General features: G+C 43.7%; 1 protein-coding gene across 5 annotated transcripts in view; it reads left to right on the top strand.

Moving 5' to 3' along the window:
• Window positions 1–17008, top strand: part of TEP1 (telomerase associated protein 1) — a 59940-nt gene extending 42932 nt beyond the window's left edge. For 4 of the 5 annotated variants that reach the window (XM_088144228.1, XM_088144225.1, XM_088144226.1 and 1 more), the window contains 15 exons: window positions 1241–1459; window positions 3195–3358; window positions 3713–3829; window positions 5044–5151; window positions 6315–6441; window positions 7874–7941; window positions 9329–9455; window positions 10022–10164; window positions 10324–10442; window positions 11099–11248; window positions 11328–11445; window positions 14093–14189; window positions 14564–14685; window positions 14991–15095; window positions 15575–17008. In XM_088144228.1, coding sequence (XP_088000354.1) covers window positions 1241–1459; window positions 3195–3358; window positions 3713–3829; window positions 5044–5151; window positions 6315–6441; window positions 7874–7941; window positions 9329–9455; window positions 10022–10164; window positions 10324–10442; window positions 11099–11248; window positions 11328–11445; window positions 14093–14189; window positions 14564–14685; window positions 14991–15095; window positions 15575–15709 — 1919 coding nt within the window. In that variant the 3' untranslated portion in view covers window positions 15710–17008. Of the gene's footprint in view, window positions 1–1240; window positions 1460–3194; window positions 3359–3712; window positions 3830–5043; window positions 5152–6314; window positions 6442–7873; window positions 7942–9328; window positions 9464–10021; window positions 10165–10323; window positions 10443–11098; window positions 11249–11327; window positions 11446–14092; window positions 14190–14563; window positions 14686–14990; window positions 15096–15574 lie in introns of those variants that run through there. The other variant, XM_088144229.1, reaches the window with a different exon arrangement.
• The last annotated feature ends 240 nt before the right edge of the window (window positions 17009–17248 follow it).

The raw sequence follows: 17248 nt of genomic DNA, 5'->3' as shown, positions 1-17248 counted from the left end.
TCTCTTCCCATTACTCTGGTACAAGTTGATCTTGGTCTCATCTATCCATAGGATGTTGTTCCAGAACTGTGAAGGGTTTTTTAGATGTCATTTGGCAAACTCTAATCTGGCCTTCCTGTTTTTGAGGCTCACCAATGGTTTACATCTTGTGGTGAACCCTCTGTATTCACTCTGGTGAAGTCTTCTTTTGATTGTTGACTTTGACACACATACACCTACCTCCTGGAGAGTGTTCTTGATCTGGCCAACTGTTGTGAAGGGTGTTTTCTTCACCAGGGAAAGGATTCTTCGGTCATCCACCACAGTTGTTTTCTGTTGTCTCCCAGGTCTTTTGGTGTTGCTGAGCTCACCGGTGCATTCCTTCTTTTTGAGAATGTTCCAAACAGTTGTTTTGGCCACGCCTAATGTTCTTGCTATCTCTCTGATGGGTTTGTTTTGTTTCTTCAGCCTAATGATGGCTTGCTTCACTGATAGTGACAGCTCTTTGGATCTCATCTTGAGAGTTGACAGCAACAGATTCCAAATGCAAATAGCACACTTGAAATGAACTCTGGGCCTTTTATCTGCACGTTGTACTTGGGGTACTGAGGGAATATCACACACCTGGCCATGGAACAGCTGAGAAGCCAATTGTCCCATTACTTTTGGTCCCTTAACAAGTGGGAGGCACATATGCAAACTGTTGTAATTCCTACACCGTTCACCTGAGTTGGATGTACATACCCTCAAATTAAAGCTGACAGTCTGCAGTTAACGCACATTGTGTTTGTTTCATTCCAAATCCATTGTGGTGGTGTATAGAGCCAAAGATGTTAGAATTGTGTCGATGTCCCAATATTTCTGGACCTGACTGTATATATTAGTAGGGAAGTTCACAGTCCAATCTAGAATAGCTTTTTCATTCTCAGTACTGTTGTTAGAAGAATATATGGCTTTCTCATCTCTGGGTCTTCTTAGATATTCTAGCTGCTGTGAGCTGTGTGTTGTCTCTCCATGCTGTTTTATGGTTTTTACTGAGTGTCTTTCTGATCTGCACATCTGTTAAAAGTATCAGATCTCTAATCAGTCTAGTATGTGGTCTCTAAAGAAAATAAAAATCAGGAAAGACTGCATAGAATAGGATCCACATTGCAGATTGGGGTCTAAATGTGCGTCATGAGTCTGAAAAGAGGTTGCTTGCCATTACAGTATGAAACCTTAGATATCTCTTTCATCTATGCATGTTCTCTCATTCTTGTAGGCTTGGAGACAAGCCAGATTCACTGCCAAGGAAGCGGTGTGGCCGTCTGTAGCCTGGCATGGTTACACAATGTATTTCTGGTTGCGGGCCTTGGCGATGGGTCCCTTTGTGTCTGGAAGACTTTGGAGAGTAGCTCTGCCTGCTGTCATCAGTTCAAGGGTCATGATAAAGCTGTGATGGGCCTTGCAGTATCTAAGAAACTGGTGGCTTCTGCCTCAGGTGAGTCCAAAGGGAATTGTTTGGACTAGTCAGGGGTTTCTCTGAGGACTTCAAGAACTGGAAATAAATGAGGAAAGAAAGGGAGGCTCTCCTGGGTAGGATTCAGTGGGATTGCAGGTAGCGGTATCTGGCTAGCCTTGTTTAGGCTTGATAACTAAGTAGGGTCCAGCTTCGTTAGAACTTGGATGGCAGACTATCAGAAAATCCCAGGTTTTTAGACCAGACTGAGAAGTCAAAACCCATACCGGTGATGGTAAACCACTTCCAAGAAAACTCCATAAAGTCACTTAGGAGTTGAACTTGACCTGAAGGAGGCTTCGCTTTTCTTCTTTTGAAGAACACAGATACTGTCACTTTTACTTACAAATGTGTGATAATGGGAGAAAGGAAGAACTTGGCTCTATAGGTAACATAAAGCCTTATTTCTAGGGTTCTGCTGGAGAGGTGGATGACTTGAGTTATGCAGAGGGTATATTGTGGACAGGTGGGCTTATTTTTGGCTTAGATGGCAACTTGATTACTCTAAGATCCCAGCTTGGATGTTTTTTTAGCTGTCCATCAAAGATTTAATTTTCCTACCCAAAGATGATCTTTTTGGGGAGGGAGCATTTCTCACACATGGAGGGGTTCCATCCCAAACAGGATTCTGTATTTGAAATGATCAGATGGATTAGAATATTTAAATTAAGGCAGGAAAACTAGTCAGATAAAATATCATCCCTCAGTAATTTCATATTGCTGTATTTTGGTACCTGGGCTCTTAGTTCTTGACCATTGACTTCAATGGGCAACAAACAATAGAGGCCATTGACTTCAATGGGCAACGAACAATAGAGGGAACAATTACCCTGTTGTAGGACTAAATGAAAAGAACCTGGGTAGAGAGGGCTCAAATGAATGTTCTTCCCTTGAGAACATTTCCCCAGGTTGCCAAGTCTTAGAGAAGCCTTGCCTAGTGCTAATGATCCTCATTTCATGTAGAACTATCATACTCTGGCTGTTTCAGTCTACCTAAGCTGGGGTGAAGCTTCCTCCAGAACTCGGTTGGTGATCCCTGTCTCAAAGGCTGTAGCTAAGGAATCCCCACTTGGCTTCCTTTTTCTTCTGGCCAGAATAGATGATAATCAAGGGTAACTTCAGGTAGAAGCTATAGCGAGGGCTGTCTTGGTTATTTGGGATGGAAAATGATGCCTCTTTGAAGTCACCAGGTCCTTCAATGAGATGTCATAGCATAGTGCAGGATCTTGATGTGTTAGTGGTTGAATTAGGGACAAAAGGGAGAACAGCTGGCTACTCTTGTTCCTGGCAGTTAGTTGGTGTGCTTGATCCTCCTAATTCATAGCCAGGTCCTTTTCAGGAGCAGAGATCAGTTGTGGAAACTAGAATGAAATATTTGCAAAAGGTACCTCTGGGTGTGTTCAGAATATTTATGTTTTATTACTAAGTCCACCCTCCCTTTATTTATTTAGTTTCTGCAACACAGATTTGCAATAAAGAGGCAGTGTTTGTAAGGACAATATCACTTGAGGAAGAAGGAGGGGAATGGGTTTATATCTGAGTTAAAAAAATCATTATCCAGATGATTGTTTGGCTAGAGGGAAGAGATGTTGAAGGAGTTCAGGTTGCCACATGTTCTGTGAAACCACCAAAAGACATATATTGCCCTAACCTCCAAGTCTCAAACCCTGTAGACTTCCCTTCTCCTTTACTTTCATATATATATTTCTCTTTCCAGAGGATTTCACCATTGGGCTGTGGCTTTCAGAGACCCTGAGACTAGGCCCTGCCATGGACGCCAGCATCTCACCACTCTCCATCCTCCGTGGTCACACGTCTGGAGTGACCTGTTGCGCCTTCAGCCTTGATGGCAGCTATCTTGCTACTGGAAGCAAAGACCAGGTAAGGTTGGCAGATGGCCTTGGCCCAAGGACAGAAGAACTTCAGCATGATCCAAAGAGGATGGGATGAGCTTCTGGGGGACAACTTCCCTGTCACACCCAATCTGCCTCCTGACACTCCAGTGCAAGACTGTTGGTGCTATGGTGAGGCTCAGTATCCTAACAAGGATCTGCTGGAGTGGTTTGCCCACCTGGTCACCTGCCCTAGAGTCCTTTGTAGCATAAATAGTAATCTTCCTGGCACATGAAAAGCATTTGCAGATGGGCATCTAGGAAGGTAGAGGGAGGAAAGGAATAGGGCAAAAACTGCTGCAGTTCTTTGCTTTGTACTGAACGTGTCTTCTCCCAATCTCAGGCCTTGTTTCTATGGGATGTAAGGGACCCTCTTCAGAAGAATCCCTCTCTCTTGCGCTCCCTGCTTTTCTGCCACCAGGACTGGATTTCCACCTGTGCTTGGATTGGCACCATGTTGGTGAGTTTGGAGAACTGGACAGAGCATGCACTTCTGGGCTCCTGAGCAGGAGAATCTGCAGGGCAGAGAAGGGGATGAGTTAGTTTCCATCACTGGCCAAAGAGGAGGATCCACCACCTGGCCGTTGACCTGGCATTTGCAAGTCCATTGTTGTGAATTTAGGTTGATATCCCCAAATCAGTAGGAAAATCCAGTGTGTGGCAGGCAGGAGCTTTCCTTTGATTCATTCAAAGAGGCAGAACTTCCTTACCATTAATACCTGCTGGATGGCTGGGTTTTGCCATGGTTACCTCCAGGCCTAGTCAGTTGTTGGCATTCATTCTGGAGCTGTTGGTCAAAGCGTTAGATTTTATCGTTGTTCAGATCCCATCAAACCTTTATTATGGCCATAAGGCCAGCAGTCAGATGTAAGTAAAACAGAGGAAAATGGAAGTATACAAGGCTGAAAAGGAAGGAAATTAGTACATATATTCAGACCCAAGAGGAGGTGGTTAAGTGCATACATAGCAGGACTGTATCTCCCTTTCCAGGGAAAAGGACAAAGGTACAATAATCTAAGTGAAAATAACAGTGAATCTCCTGCAGAGTTAGAGAAAGCAGGAAAGTATTACTTTCCCTTCTAGACACTTAGTGTTTTGTTTCTGGGCCACATCAGCTCTGGCAGCCATTTTGTGATAAGGTATCTTAAGGCATCTATTTCCTTTGAGCATCTACCGAATGCTCTCAACATTTCCAGTGTGGTCACTGGCCCCCAGTAGCTGAATAATCTTCATGGGGCAATAGCATAACTTTTAATTGATTGATTGATTGATTGATTGATTATGTGCCATCAAGTCACTGTCGACTCTTAATGACCATATAGATAGTTGGAGACATGACAATCTGTCTCCAACCTGATCTTTCAGGTCTTCCAATGGTGTACCCATCACTGCTGTAACTGAGACCATCTACCTTGCTGCTGGTTGTCCTCTTCTTCTCTTTCCTTCCACCTTTCCCAGCCTCACAGCTTTCTCCAGAGACCTGGATCTTCTCATAATGTGTCCAAAGTAGGATAATTTGAGCCTGGTCATTTGTGCCTCAAGTGAGAATTCTGGGTTGATTTGTTCGATGATCCATCAGTTTGTTTGTTTTGCAGTCTGGTATATTTTTAAACTAGAGATCTTTCTCTCTGCATTTCTGACTTCTCTCTCTGCCCCTCATCACTTTTCCAACAGCTCTCTGGCTCCAACGATGGTACTGTTCGTCTCTGGGATCCCACAACTAGTGAGTGTGTCCAGGAATTCCTGGGCCACCAAAGTCCAATCTGTGGTGTCACAAGTGAGGTAAGGGGTTAGGCCGAGGATGGAATTTTTTTTTCCAAAGGGTAATTCTTTCCTAAATTAGTCTCCCCCCCCCCTTTTTTCTTCTTCTTCAAACAAAAGCATTTGGGTCATTCTACAAAACAAAGTGAGGGAGTTTGAAGTGGGAAAGGAACCCACTGGGAACTCTAAAGATGTGCAAAGCGTTTAGAATTTGAAACCACTGTTTTGGGTTTGAAAAAGGCCATTCTGATACCTCCAGAAATGATCCAACGCTCTTTTGATCTCAGAGAAGTTGTCCTGAGCTTGACACGATCCAGTTAGGAGCAGCATCGGAACACTTCCTGTGAAGTTGGAACAGCCCCTTTCAAATTCAAAACACCAGTTTTGAGGTCACAACGTTGTGTGGGCTTCTAGAACTCTGTCTTGGTGAATGGGGGTGTGCCAGAAAACATCTTTGCATTTAAGGGTGTGTTGTTTAGAAAATGAAATGAATCATGTCTTGGAGAAGACTTGAAGCAAACATAGAGGTAGGGATATAAATGTTTAACCTGATGCTTTAATCTTTAAGGACAGATGCTCTGAAATTGCTGTTTGCATGTGGATTTGCTATATGCATAACCTGCACAGTTCCAGGTGAAAGACAAAGACACATGTTAAGTGGTATCTAGCTTAACCAAAAGCATCTTCCAAAGACTATAAGAATTTTGCATCATTTTGGATGGGGTGAATTGAATGTGCAGAAAGTAGTATTATTATTGCTGTTAACTAGTATACTACTATTATCGTTTCCACCATTACTAGTAGTATTGGTACAATTATTACTCCTACTATTACTGTGGCTGATTCCTGGCAGATTCATATTAGTCTATTGCTTCTCTTCCTCCTCTTAGCTATCCACTCCCAGCTTTCCCTTAGATGGTACAGTACTTTCTAAAGGGGTTGGAATGTGGGACATCTGTTCTCAGAATCCTCAGCCAGTATCCTGGTTGGGCCTTCTGAGAATTGTGATTCTGCACAGCTCTGGAGAGGACCAGATTTGGAAAATCTGCTGTGTTTGCAGCCAGACTCTGATGTTCCCAGTCATTCTGTACAGCAATTGCTACACATATCATGACTGTAACTATGCCTGCCCATCCTTCTTGTTTCATTCCTCTGAACTCTTCCCTTTCTGAATCCTTGTACAGAAAGATCATGTCATCTCCGTGGGCAGGGATGGGCTGCTAATAACATGGAATCTCAAGGGAGTGGAAGAAACTCGGTTCTTGGCTCACCCAAGCCAGACCAACCATTGCACTGGTTTCAGGGATCCATGTAAGAGATTTCTTGGCACTGTTTTTCAAAAGTGTTACACTGTTTTGGAAATCTGGAAGATAGGAATGTGAAATTCCTATCTGCATTATTTATCATGTAATGCAAATCTCTGGTTGTGTATATTTTTATATCAGGATTTAATTCTGATGCAGATGCTTCAGTTTGTGAAGATTTACATTAAAATGTACTTAAATTTGGACAGGCTACCTTCCCTTAAGCCCTGAGATAGACAGACAGACAGACACATACATATACATATTATGTCATACTCCCAGTTGCAGGAAAGGATATATACAATCTGTTGGGGGAGGGGGAAATACCTCTGTTTTTACATAGTATACAGAGTACAGTACTCCAAGAGGTGGGGGTTGGAAGTCATGTCAAACTTCATGCATGGAATCATGACTTAATGTAATACCTGTAATAACTCCCTCTCTGACAGCTTAAGGGAAGGTGGAGTGGCTATACAGGTAGTCCTTGCTTAGTGACCACAATTGGGACCGGCAACTCCATCACTAAGCACCGTGTTTGCTAAGCGGGAAATCATGTGAACCTGACTGGCTTATGACCTCACTTCTGCTTCGGTCATTAAGTGAATCTCCACAGTCAATAAGTGAAACATCACATGACCGCAACTTACAATTTTACTTCTGTGTTCTCAATTAACTCTTGCTTGTCGCAAGCCAGTTGGGAAGCACACAAATGGCGATCACATGACTGTAGAATGTTGCAACAGTCATAAATGCGAGGATTGGTTGCTAAATTGTTTTTTTAACCATTGTAACTTCTAATGGTCACTAAAACAAGGCAGTTGTTAAGCAAGGTCTGACTATACCATTCTGATAGATTCTATATATCCATTCTTGCAACACCACTAGCACCAGGAGTGTATAGCTTCTAAAGCTAATGCATTTCATACCATCATCTAAAGTGTAAAGGTCCATGAGTTCAGTTCCCAAGAGAAGGTTCGAACCCCATAGAATAAAATCTGGCTATTTATTTATAAACATTCCTAATAAGGAAACTGATCACATGCTCCTTCCTAGTAGTCAATTTAAATTTGAACAGTAGAATATTTCTGGGGGTTTTCCCCTTGGTAGCAAATGAAAAGTCTTGGAAGCAGCTTTTCCACAACCTTAGGCATATATCCCTAATATTGCAGGTTCTGACCATCTGGAATATTAGTCCCAGTAGAGATTCTCTGATGCTTAACTTAATTATCTGGGGGAGGAATTTGGAGTTGTTTGGTGAAGTGATTTGCAGGAATCTTGCAGTGAATGGGTCCCAGTTGAGGTCTAAAAGGAAATGGGGCGGTATCATTAAACAGGAAACTTCATCCTATTTAGAGTGATTAATAAAATTTGGATGTCCCTTTCCCATCAGTTACTCACTGTGGAGTTGATACAAAAGCATTCCATTTTTTCTTTGGCAGGGGAGAAAGACTTTATGTTGTGTGCAGCTGGTGCTGATGGCACTGTGAAAATTTGGAGACCTTTGACGGTAAGAAGGGAGGTGGATCTTCTTTTTTTTAAGGACCCACAATAAAACAAGCTTTTTATTTATTTATTACAGAGCCTTATACACTACCCATCCCCATGGCATTCAAGGCACTTCACAAAAACAAGGGGATATGTGTACTAAAACCAGGAGCAAAGCATTAAGTAACTAAAAGGCAATCCACACACCATGAAGCCCAGACACTCAGTAGAAAAACCCAGTTGTAAGCAATTTGCAAAAGGCCAGGAAGCAAGTACTTCCATCATGTGTGGCAGCTCCAGGAAAGATAGGTCATTGCAGCTCACCCTCCCTTGACTTCACAAGGGTGAAGGGGTGGGGGAACCTTAGTAGTCCCTCCCTGCAAGAATGTGTGGGATGGGGAGAAAGTCTTGACAAGGTAGATGTTCCTGTAGCCATGTAGGGCTTTGGATGCAGAAATAAACTGGTAGCAAGTGCAGCAGTTGTAGCTTAGATATAACATGACTCAGTCTGCTACCTCTGCACTTTGGACCTGTTGAAGCTTCTGAGTAGTCTTCAAAGGCAGCCCCATGCAGAGCGTGCTGCAGTGGTCTAACCAGATGAGTCTCTGTAGTTAAGATACCCTGATCCAGGTGTGCTTCCAGTTGAGATCATGGTTCCTGTGGCCCTTCCATTAAACAACGTCATCTTGTTGGACCCAGCAATCATCCCTTCGCTATGCCAGCATCTCCTCTGTGGAACAGCATCCCCCCAGAGATCCAGATGACCCCAACCCACAAGGCATTAGAGATGTTCCCTCAGGCATTTAGGTCAGGAGGTTAAGCAAGCTCTACCCGTTAATGTTTTCTTCTAAGTTGGAGTCGTGGTTTTGTGACTCGGATGTTACAATTTGTATTATTTAAAACATTGTTTTTAACCTTGTACGATGCCCAGAGCTGCTGTCATGAAATGGGCAGCCATACAAATTGAATAAATAAATAACATTTCCTCTACAACTTAAAATTTTTGTTGGTTTCAATCCCTTTGAAATCTCCTTAGAGAACTCTGGTTGTTGCATGAAGGGTAAACTCTCCCAAACTTTGAGATAGGATGAAGTTGGAGCCTGGGAGTTGTATCGTTGGATGCATTAGAGAATGTTGGTTGAGGTGCCGGAGTTGGGTTTTAATGGTGCTTTGGTTTTTATTATTGTTGTGAGCCCCCCAAAGTCATGTTACGTAAGATGAGTGACCATATAACTCTTTTAAATAAAACAAATACATAAAGATTTATTTATTTTTCCCCCATACAGCTTTTTTTCACCTTCAAAAGAGTGATCATGCAAGAGGACAGATTTAATTCAGTCTGGAAATACAGACACCACATATGTCTTCAACCCCCTGTCTTTCATTAACCCTTTTCTGGTTATTTGCAGCTCGAGCAACCCCAAGTCCTGTTTGGACACTCTGCTTCTGTCTGTGCGGGTACTGCTACCTCATCGTCTTTCTTGACAATCTCCAAAGACAAGACAGCCCGTATATGGGCAGTTCCTAAGGATGATGGTGAGTAGGTGGGTCCCCTAGAAGCCCCGTGCCCTTTCTGGACTTGTGGATTGAACAAGAACAAGAAATAGAAGCAGAGCTGTGCTGAAGCAGCACCCGACTACAAGCAGGGTTTCCCAACCTTGGCATCTTTGTGTGGACTTCAGTTCCCAGCAGGCATGACCACAAAGCATGATGGAAAACAAGCAAGCCAGCAGTAATACCTACTCCCCCCTCCAACAATACTTCAAAAAGAAATTTGAAAGAAATTCTCAAGGACCCTGAAAATAAGGAGAAAAAACAGAAGCCTCATTCAGGGGCAGTGGGGAGGACCTTCAGAGACATTGCAAGGCAGATTTTGGCATAATCTTAGAACTCTGCCCCTGCGGAGCTGGAAAATGTCAGATGGGAAAAGTTGCAATTGACCACACTCCTCCCAAGTTCTACTCCCGGACCTAGAGCACTGCCAGCACACTTTACCCCTTCTCTCCTGCATCTGATTTCAGTCATCCAGCACTGACTGTAGTGGTAAATTGTCACCCTGCTTCTAATTTACTTGCTAAGATGTTTGTTTCCCTTCTCCACAGCAATCGATACTGAAAATCTGCCTCCTCACCAGGGTGCTGTCACAGCTGTGGCTTGGTCACCAGATGGGAACTTGGCTGTTTCCGGTGGGGAACATGGTGACTTGATTGTCTGGCAAGGAGGAGAGGCTTTGGGGACAGCAAAGGTAGGGCAAACATTCTGCATGTGTGTCCTCAAATGTATTTGGGCCTTGGGGATAGCGCCTTTTGGGAACTGGGAAAGGAGCTGCAAACAGAGAACAAAGATTGATTAAGTGCCTGCTTTCAGTTGATGTCTGTTATTTATTTTTTTAATCAACTTCCAGGTTGGCCTCCAGTGCATCAGTGCCCTCACCTTCCCTTCTTCACATACAATCCTTGTGGCTTGTGATGGGATCAGCCTTTGGGATATAAGTGACAGCAGACATAATGTCAGAGCAGTTAGGTAAGAGCAGGCAAAGTGTCATGGAGAAGACTGCCCGCCCCTTTTTCTCCTGGATTTATATGAGAGTCACTCCTTGGAGTCTGTCTGAAGTGAGCCTAACCCCAGCAGCAGCTGCCATGAGAAACAGAAAGCTTCTCCGAGGTCTTGTAGAAGGCTCTTTGACATGAAGCAGGTAGATTCAAAACACGAGAAGAAAAGGTCTTGCACAAGGTCTTGTGGAATTCACTGCCACAAGATCTTAATGCCAGAGGAGCAGTGGACAGTCAGGTAGACAGTCAAGAGTTAGAAGCACCTGGTTGTGGATACAAATGACCAAGCAAGACTGACCATTTTTGTGGCTTACTTGAACTTGCCCCAAGTGGAACATTTGATGAGCTCAGTTTTCCCACTGTGGCACTCTGGGACTGTCAAAGACAAGGTCAGGTGGGCAACCCCCAAAACATTTTGAAGGTGCTAAATTGAGAAAGGGCGAACTGGACAGACCCTTGGTTTGATCTTGCTGGGCAGATCTCCTGCCCAGCTGATTCAAGAGTCTGCCTATAATAGTTGGTTCTTGCTGTTCGTCGAGTCTTTCAAGCCTATTCTTCACCCATTAGCTACACTTCCACAACCCGTCTAGATCTACTTGACTCTCTTCTCTTTTCCCTCTTGCTTAGCTTGATGTGTAGGAAAACCTTGTGGCGAACAAAAGGAAACTCTGTGCTGTGCATGGGGACACTCTGGCCTCTGGGCCCTTCAGTCTGTGGGCTGAGTAATGAAACCTTGCTGATTCTTCAGCCTGGTGCTGACAGTTTCCAGCAAGTCAGGTGAGTAAGATATCTGGATGGTGATGAGATGGGAGGATTTATTTCCTGGTTCTGTCTAATTGTTACTTTCTCCCCCCAGGGATATGTGTAAAGAGTGGTATGACAATTCTGTTGTCTTTGATATATCCCCATCTGATGAGGAGGAAGAGATCTTGCATGTCTGGCACTCCATGGAGAAACCGCGCTTGCTGAAGTTGGTGAGCCAGAGTTAAATGTCTGAATGAGTCCTTCCAAAGGCAGAATGACCTCTGAGATGTTCATGCATCATGCAAAGCCATCATTTGATTTGTTTGGATTTGGCTCAAGGTGTTGTGAAAACCCAACAGTTCTGCCTTGTGAATCTACCCAGTTGTGTTGGCTTCAACAAAGTGTGGCTTAGCGCATTATGTGAATTGGTTAGGTGGTAGGAGGTGCTCCAACCCCACCAGTCTGCTTCTACCCACAGAACCTTTTATTTCAAAAATCAGCAAGTTGGCTTATCTCCTTTCCTGTGATGGAATGGAATTATGAAGGCCAGATTCAGGGAGAAAAACATTTTCTTTCATCGCCTGAGGCGAGAGGGAGAGATAAGAGGATGAGACTGGCACCTCCCTGAGGAATTCACAATGTTGTGGCTGGCATTACTTGGGAACTGGGGTTTCAGTCTGGGAAGAATCTTGCTAGAGGTTGTAGCTAATAAATATTGCTGGACTGAATTTACATGGTCTCTTGGAGTTCCTTGGGCTAGGCCTGACATCAATCAAAGAATTTTTTTTTCTCCCTGAGTCTGGCCTTCATAATTCCATTCCATCACTTTTCTCCAACTTCCCAACAAGTAAAACTGATTTCTAGAAAATCTCTTTGGGATGTCCGGTACACACACACAAAAAGAATCTTTTGTTGAATCAATTTTATCTTAATATCGTAGAATGCTCATTTAACACACTTTGCTGCTCTAGCCCAGTGTTTCTCAATCTTGGCAACTTTAAGATCTGTGGATTTCAACTCTCAGAATGCAACTCCCAGAACACATCTTAAAGTTGCCAAGGTTGAGAAACAGTGCTCTAGCCCATTAAAACTCCCAACTCTTCATTTCAAATTACCATCTATCTAGCATATCTTAATACTACTTTTCAGTTGTATGTACAAATGAACTGTAATTTGGGAACTGCCAAAATTTCCCAATCAGGTTATTAAATTAGGAGTGTTCGGGACATTGCTAATGCATCAGGATTTAGATACTACCAATAGTGTTGAGCTAGACTGGTGTTGGAACCATATATGGAAACATTCTTGTATGAGATTTTCTCCCTACAGTCTGAATGCAAGCTGAATGTAGGAACTCCGTGGCTTTGTGTCTTCATCGACCATACAGACCCAGTTTCGTAGTGGCTTGGTTTCTTAGGGAGAGACAGTTTGGTATAGTGATTAAGGCTAGAAACCAGGAAACTATGAGCTCTAATCCTGCCTTAGGCACGAAACCAACTGGGTGACCTTGGGCCAGTCACACACTCTCAGCTCTAGCAAGAAGACGGCAAGGGCAAACCATTTCCGAAATCTTGCCAAGAAAACTGCAGGGACATGTTCAGGCAGTCACCAGGAGTCAAGACTGATCTGAAGGTGTGCACGAACACACACGGTTTCTTAGACTCCATTTCTTAGAAACAATAATTTGCATAATAATACCTGGTTATTGTCCAGACAAGCTAGTTCTTTGGAAATGAAAAGACAAGAGAACGATTTCTCCAGATTTGCCCCCTCAGATAGTTCAGAAATGCAAATTCTTTAAAGGGATGCATTTAGCAACAAGACAAAGAGCGGTGACTTCTTTATCCAACCGTTTTTTGGGTTGTCCCTGGATTCTGGTATAAATAAATTCTCTGATTTGGAAACCCTTTACAGATTTATCTGGCTGGGATCGGGAGAAAAAGTAACCGTCCCATTTTATTAGCATCTGTCTCTACTATTTTTAATGGCGGTGTGTGTGTTATATATACAGTGGAACCTCGGTTTACGAACTTTATTCGTTCCTGACTCTGGTTGCGACCCGAATTGGATGCGACCTGAAGCAAATTTTCCCATAAGGTTCAATGTAATTACCGTTAATCCGTTCTGGCGTGGAGGACAGGGAGGCGGCTATTGCCTGGAGGGAGAGTCCCCCTCCCTACGACCACGTGTCAGGGGTGGAAAATGGCCGCGGATCACGTGTCAGGGGCGGAAAAATGGCCGCGGACCACGTGTCAGGGGCGGAAAAATGGCCACGGACCACGTGTCAGGGGCGGAAAAATGGCCGCGGACCACGTGTCGGGTGGAAAATGGCCGCGGATCATGTGTCAGGGGTGGAAAAATGGCTGCGGATCACATGTCAGGGGCGGAAAAATGGCCACGGACCACGTGTCAGGTGTGGAAAATGGCCGCAGATCACGTGTCAGGGGTGGAAAAATGGCCGCGGATCACATGTCAGGGGCGGAAAAATGGCCGCGGACCATGTGTCGGGCGAAAAATGGCCGCAGACCACGTGTCAGGCGGAAAATGGCTGCGGACCATGTGTCACAGGCGGGAAAATGGCCGCGGACCACGTGCCAGGGGCGGAAAATGGCCGCGGACCACGTGTCACAGGCGGGAAAATGGCCGCGGATCCTGTTCGTAACCCGAGGCAGAGTTTGCGAACCGAAGCAAAATTTTGCGGCCGGAGCTGGTCGTCACCCGAAAAGTTCGTGAACAGAAGTGTTCGTAACCCGAGGTTCCACTGTAGTGGTTTCTAGAGTTTAATTAAGAGGGGATTGAATCCTCCACCACCAGTGACTTACAATGTCTGAGCTGTCTTCCTTTGCCTCTGCTTTTGTTTTGTGGTGTTTTTCCTAGAAAGTGACCAAGAATGGAAAGAGCAGAATAATTAAGCAAATAAAGTGGACACCGAACAAGCCTTCTAGCTACGTCACAGTTGCCAGGCTGGTGAAAGGTGAGGCTGTGCTGTTTTTCTTCTGCTCAAGATTCTGTGAAAGAGAATTCATGCCCAATTTCTGTGCTTATGGTAGAAACCCTTGGAAAGTTTCTAGCCCCTGGTGCAGAGAGCTTGGAACAATGTATTTGTTATTTATTTAAGAAACTCACAGGGGCCAGTGTTGAACTGAACGATGGCAAATGTAAAACCTCTGGTAGGTGAGTTTTCATCAGTGGGTGTTGATTGATTTCATAGCATTCAGTAGTATGACTGGCAAAGAGAATCTGGAATGGATGTCAGAGAAAAGGGCCACTCATGTGTATTAAATGAAGGAGTGGGACACAGCTAGGTATAAGGTCATTTTAATTCTTGCTTTCCCTTTTTTTTGGCAGACAAATTGTTATATGGTGACTCAGAAGGATTTCTCTGGAGTCAGACACTGCAAATTGAGGAGGAGGAAGAGGAGCAGGAAGAAGAGGAGGAAGAAATGTCTGAGGGCTGGCAAAGGAGGAAGGTGAGAAGTCAGAAGAATGATTGCCCATCTCCTCTAGGTAATACCATGTGAGCAAGAATGGGAGCAGCATTGTTTCTCAGCCAATTCAAGCAACTGATTGGAAACACTGCTGCTTCCATTTCTGCTCCCTTGTCATGTCAATGGAGGGAATGGCCCACTTCCGGGCCTGATTCAAATGCTAAAGTTCTTTCTCCTTCAGTGCCAGGAGTCCACGTAGTGGAATCCCCTGGGACCAGTTGTTATTGTTCAGCTTTGCCTGATGCAACGGCTAAAATTTGCTCCAGCTCGTCTTGTTTTCTCCTTAGATCCATAGTGACAAAATTACAGCTTTGCATCTGGTGGGAGACAGGATTGTAACGGCTTCACATGACCAGGTTGTGAAGATTTGGGATGGCAGCACAATGAAACTTGTGAGTGACTCTGAACTATGTTGGGCTGAATGTAGGCAGGTGCCTCCCCCTGCCCCACCTTGTTCTCCTTTAATGCATGTTTCATTTTCCCATCTGTGTCTTTCACACAGATGCCAAATGCATTTGAAATACATCGGATGGCCAGAATGCCTGGAATTAATCCAGAGAGCTTCTTACATGATTTGTTTATATGAAAAATCCTGTCTGTCATTAATACTGGTTTTAGGACCAAGACTTGGATCAACTATTATATATTTTTAGTAACACAGGGAAGATAATGCCCACATAGCCACTTCCTGCCCTGCATCTCTACTTTGCCAAACTCTATAGAAACATGTGAAGACTTTCTCACCACAATTAGACAATCTCTGGGTAGCCCCAATTGACTCTCCCAAGATTACAAGCCAACCCCGAATTTTGCATTCTTCTGCTGACATCTCATTTCTGCTGTTTCTCCTCCCCCCTTGTCTTGACTACAGGTGGGCCAATTCCGATGCCAGGCCCCAATTTCTTGTCTCCAGCCCTGCCCTCGCACGGACTCTTCTGTCCTCCTAGTGGTGGGTGATACTCTGGGCACTGTTTACTTCCTGCATTGGGGCCACCTTTCTGAGTGAGGAGCTGCTGAACTTGTCCTTTGAATGCCATTCTGTCTCTTTTGACCTGTTCAGCAAACCTCAGGTGCTGAGGTGATCCTTCTGTTTCTTGTGACCTACAGGTTCTTGGTACCTGTGTTGCAGCTGATGGTTGCTTAATAATCATGAGGCTCAGACTGAGCCTTACAATCAGAGAAGAAATAAAAATTCAAAACTCCACTTGATCATAGTGGAGTCTGGATTGAATACAATTCCATTGTTTAATTATAACTGTAAGTGGAAAAGAAATCTTCTATTTAAATTCCACATAAATTTAAATTAATTTCCTTTGCCATATGTGGCAAAAGTCTCCTTTAGAATTTTTTAAAATATGTTTTTTCCCCCTATCTCTCAGTCCAAGCCACTTATATTCTCTCCAAACATGATGCCTAATATTGGTGAGAGTATTAAGAGCATCCTAACCTTTCTATTTGGATTTGTATTACAGAGGAAACTAATAAGTACTATGAGTGAGACTATTTGGGCCTAGTTAAGGCAGACATGGAATTCAGATTTGCTTATGGTCACTTTAGTGAACTTATTTAGGGCTACAAAAATCAGACAACCTAGACTTCCATCTCTCTTAATAGCCACTGAGGAGTTGCTCAGATTTTTTCTACCAAGATCCAGAAGCTCTAAATTAAGAGTCTCACTTGGCCTTTTTTAGGCCTAGCCTACTTGCTTGGCTTCTGGCGACAATTCCGTGTCATTCTGTAGATATCCTTTGGAGGAAGGATGGGGTTCAAATGCGCTACAAGTAACATATCTAGTATTTGGGTTTTCTTCCCTCCCACAGTTGAAAGATAAGTCACAGCTAAGAGTAACCTTGAGATGCACTATCCATTCTGTGCATGAACAGAACAGCTGGTTTGGGATGATCTGTGCCCAGAATGAAATGGGTCTTGGTTGGTTTGGGCAGAACTGATTGGGTGAGAAAGCAGGAGAAAGCCAAGTACATCAGCAGTGGGAGGGAGGGAGGAAAGACCCTTGAGTCTGGCGGCCTATGCTACTTTTGGATTTTGTTTCATCCAGAACCCAGAAAGTCCAAAGCATTCTGGGATTCAGCTCTGCAGAACTGTGGCTGATCTAAAATGGTTTGGCTGATCCTTCTGAATGTTCAAAACATTCTGTGCACCTCTATAGTGGATATTTGGTCTACTAGAGAAGGGAGGATTAAAATATATAAATACACTAATTACACTTATTAAAAGATACAAAAGAAATGTTCTCATTTTCTTCCATCCATATCCAAAGCCATTGACATACACCAAAGAGCGGAGCAACATTTATTCCTTTATTTAAAAAGATTTCAAGCAATGTGGGTATTTCTACGGGGACAATTTGCATGCAGTCGAAGAAGAGAAAATAATGAGAAACTGGAAACCCTGAGGATTAGCTTTCCTTGCTGGCATCATCTTTTTTGTCCTTCAGGAGCCAACTTAGTAGCAGAAATGTAAATTAAAGTACTACAAAAGTCTTCTAACTGCACAACAGAGGCAGTTACAGGAGTCGAGGTCTTCA

Source organism: Python bivittatus, unplaced genomic scaffold, assembly GCF_059951505.1.
Source record: "Python bivittatus isolate LINGU-HERP-01145 unplaced genomic scaffold, Pbiv_v1 ctg000430_np1212, whole genome shotgun sequence".
NCBI classification, from domain to species: Eukaryota; Metazoa; Chordata; class Lepidosauria; order Squamata; family Pythonidae; genus Python; species Python bivittatus.
The sequence above is the reverse complement of the archived record's forward strand: the minus strand, read 5'-3'. Positions and strand labels throughout refer to the sequence as shown.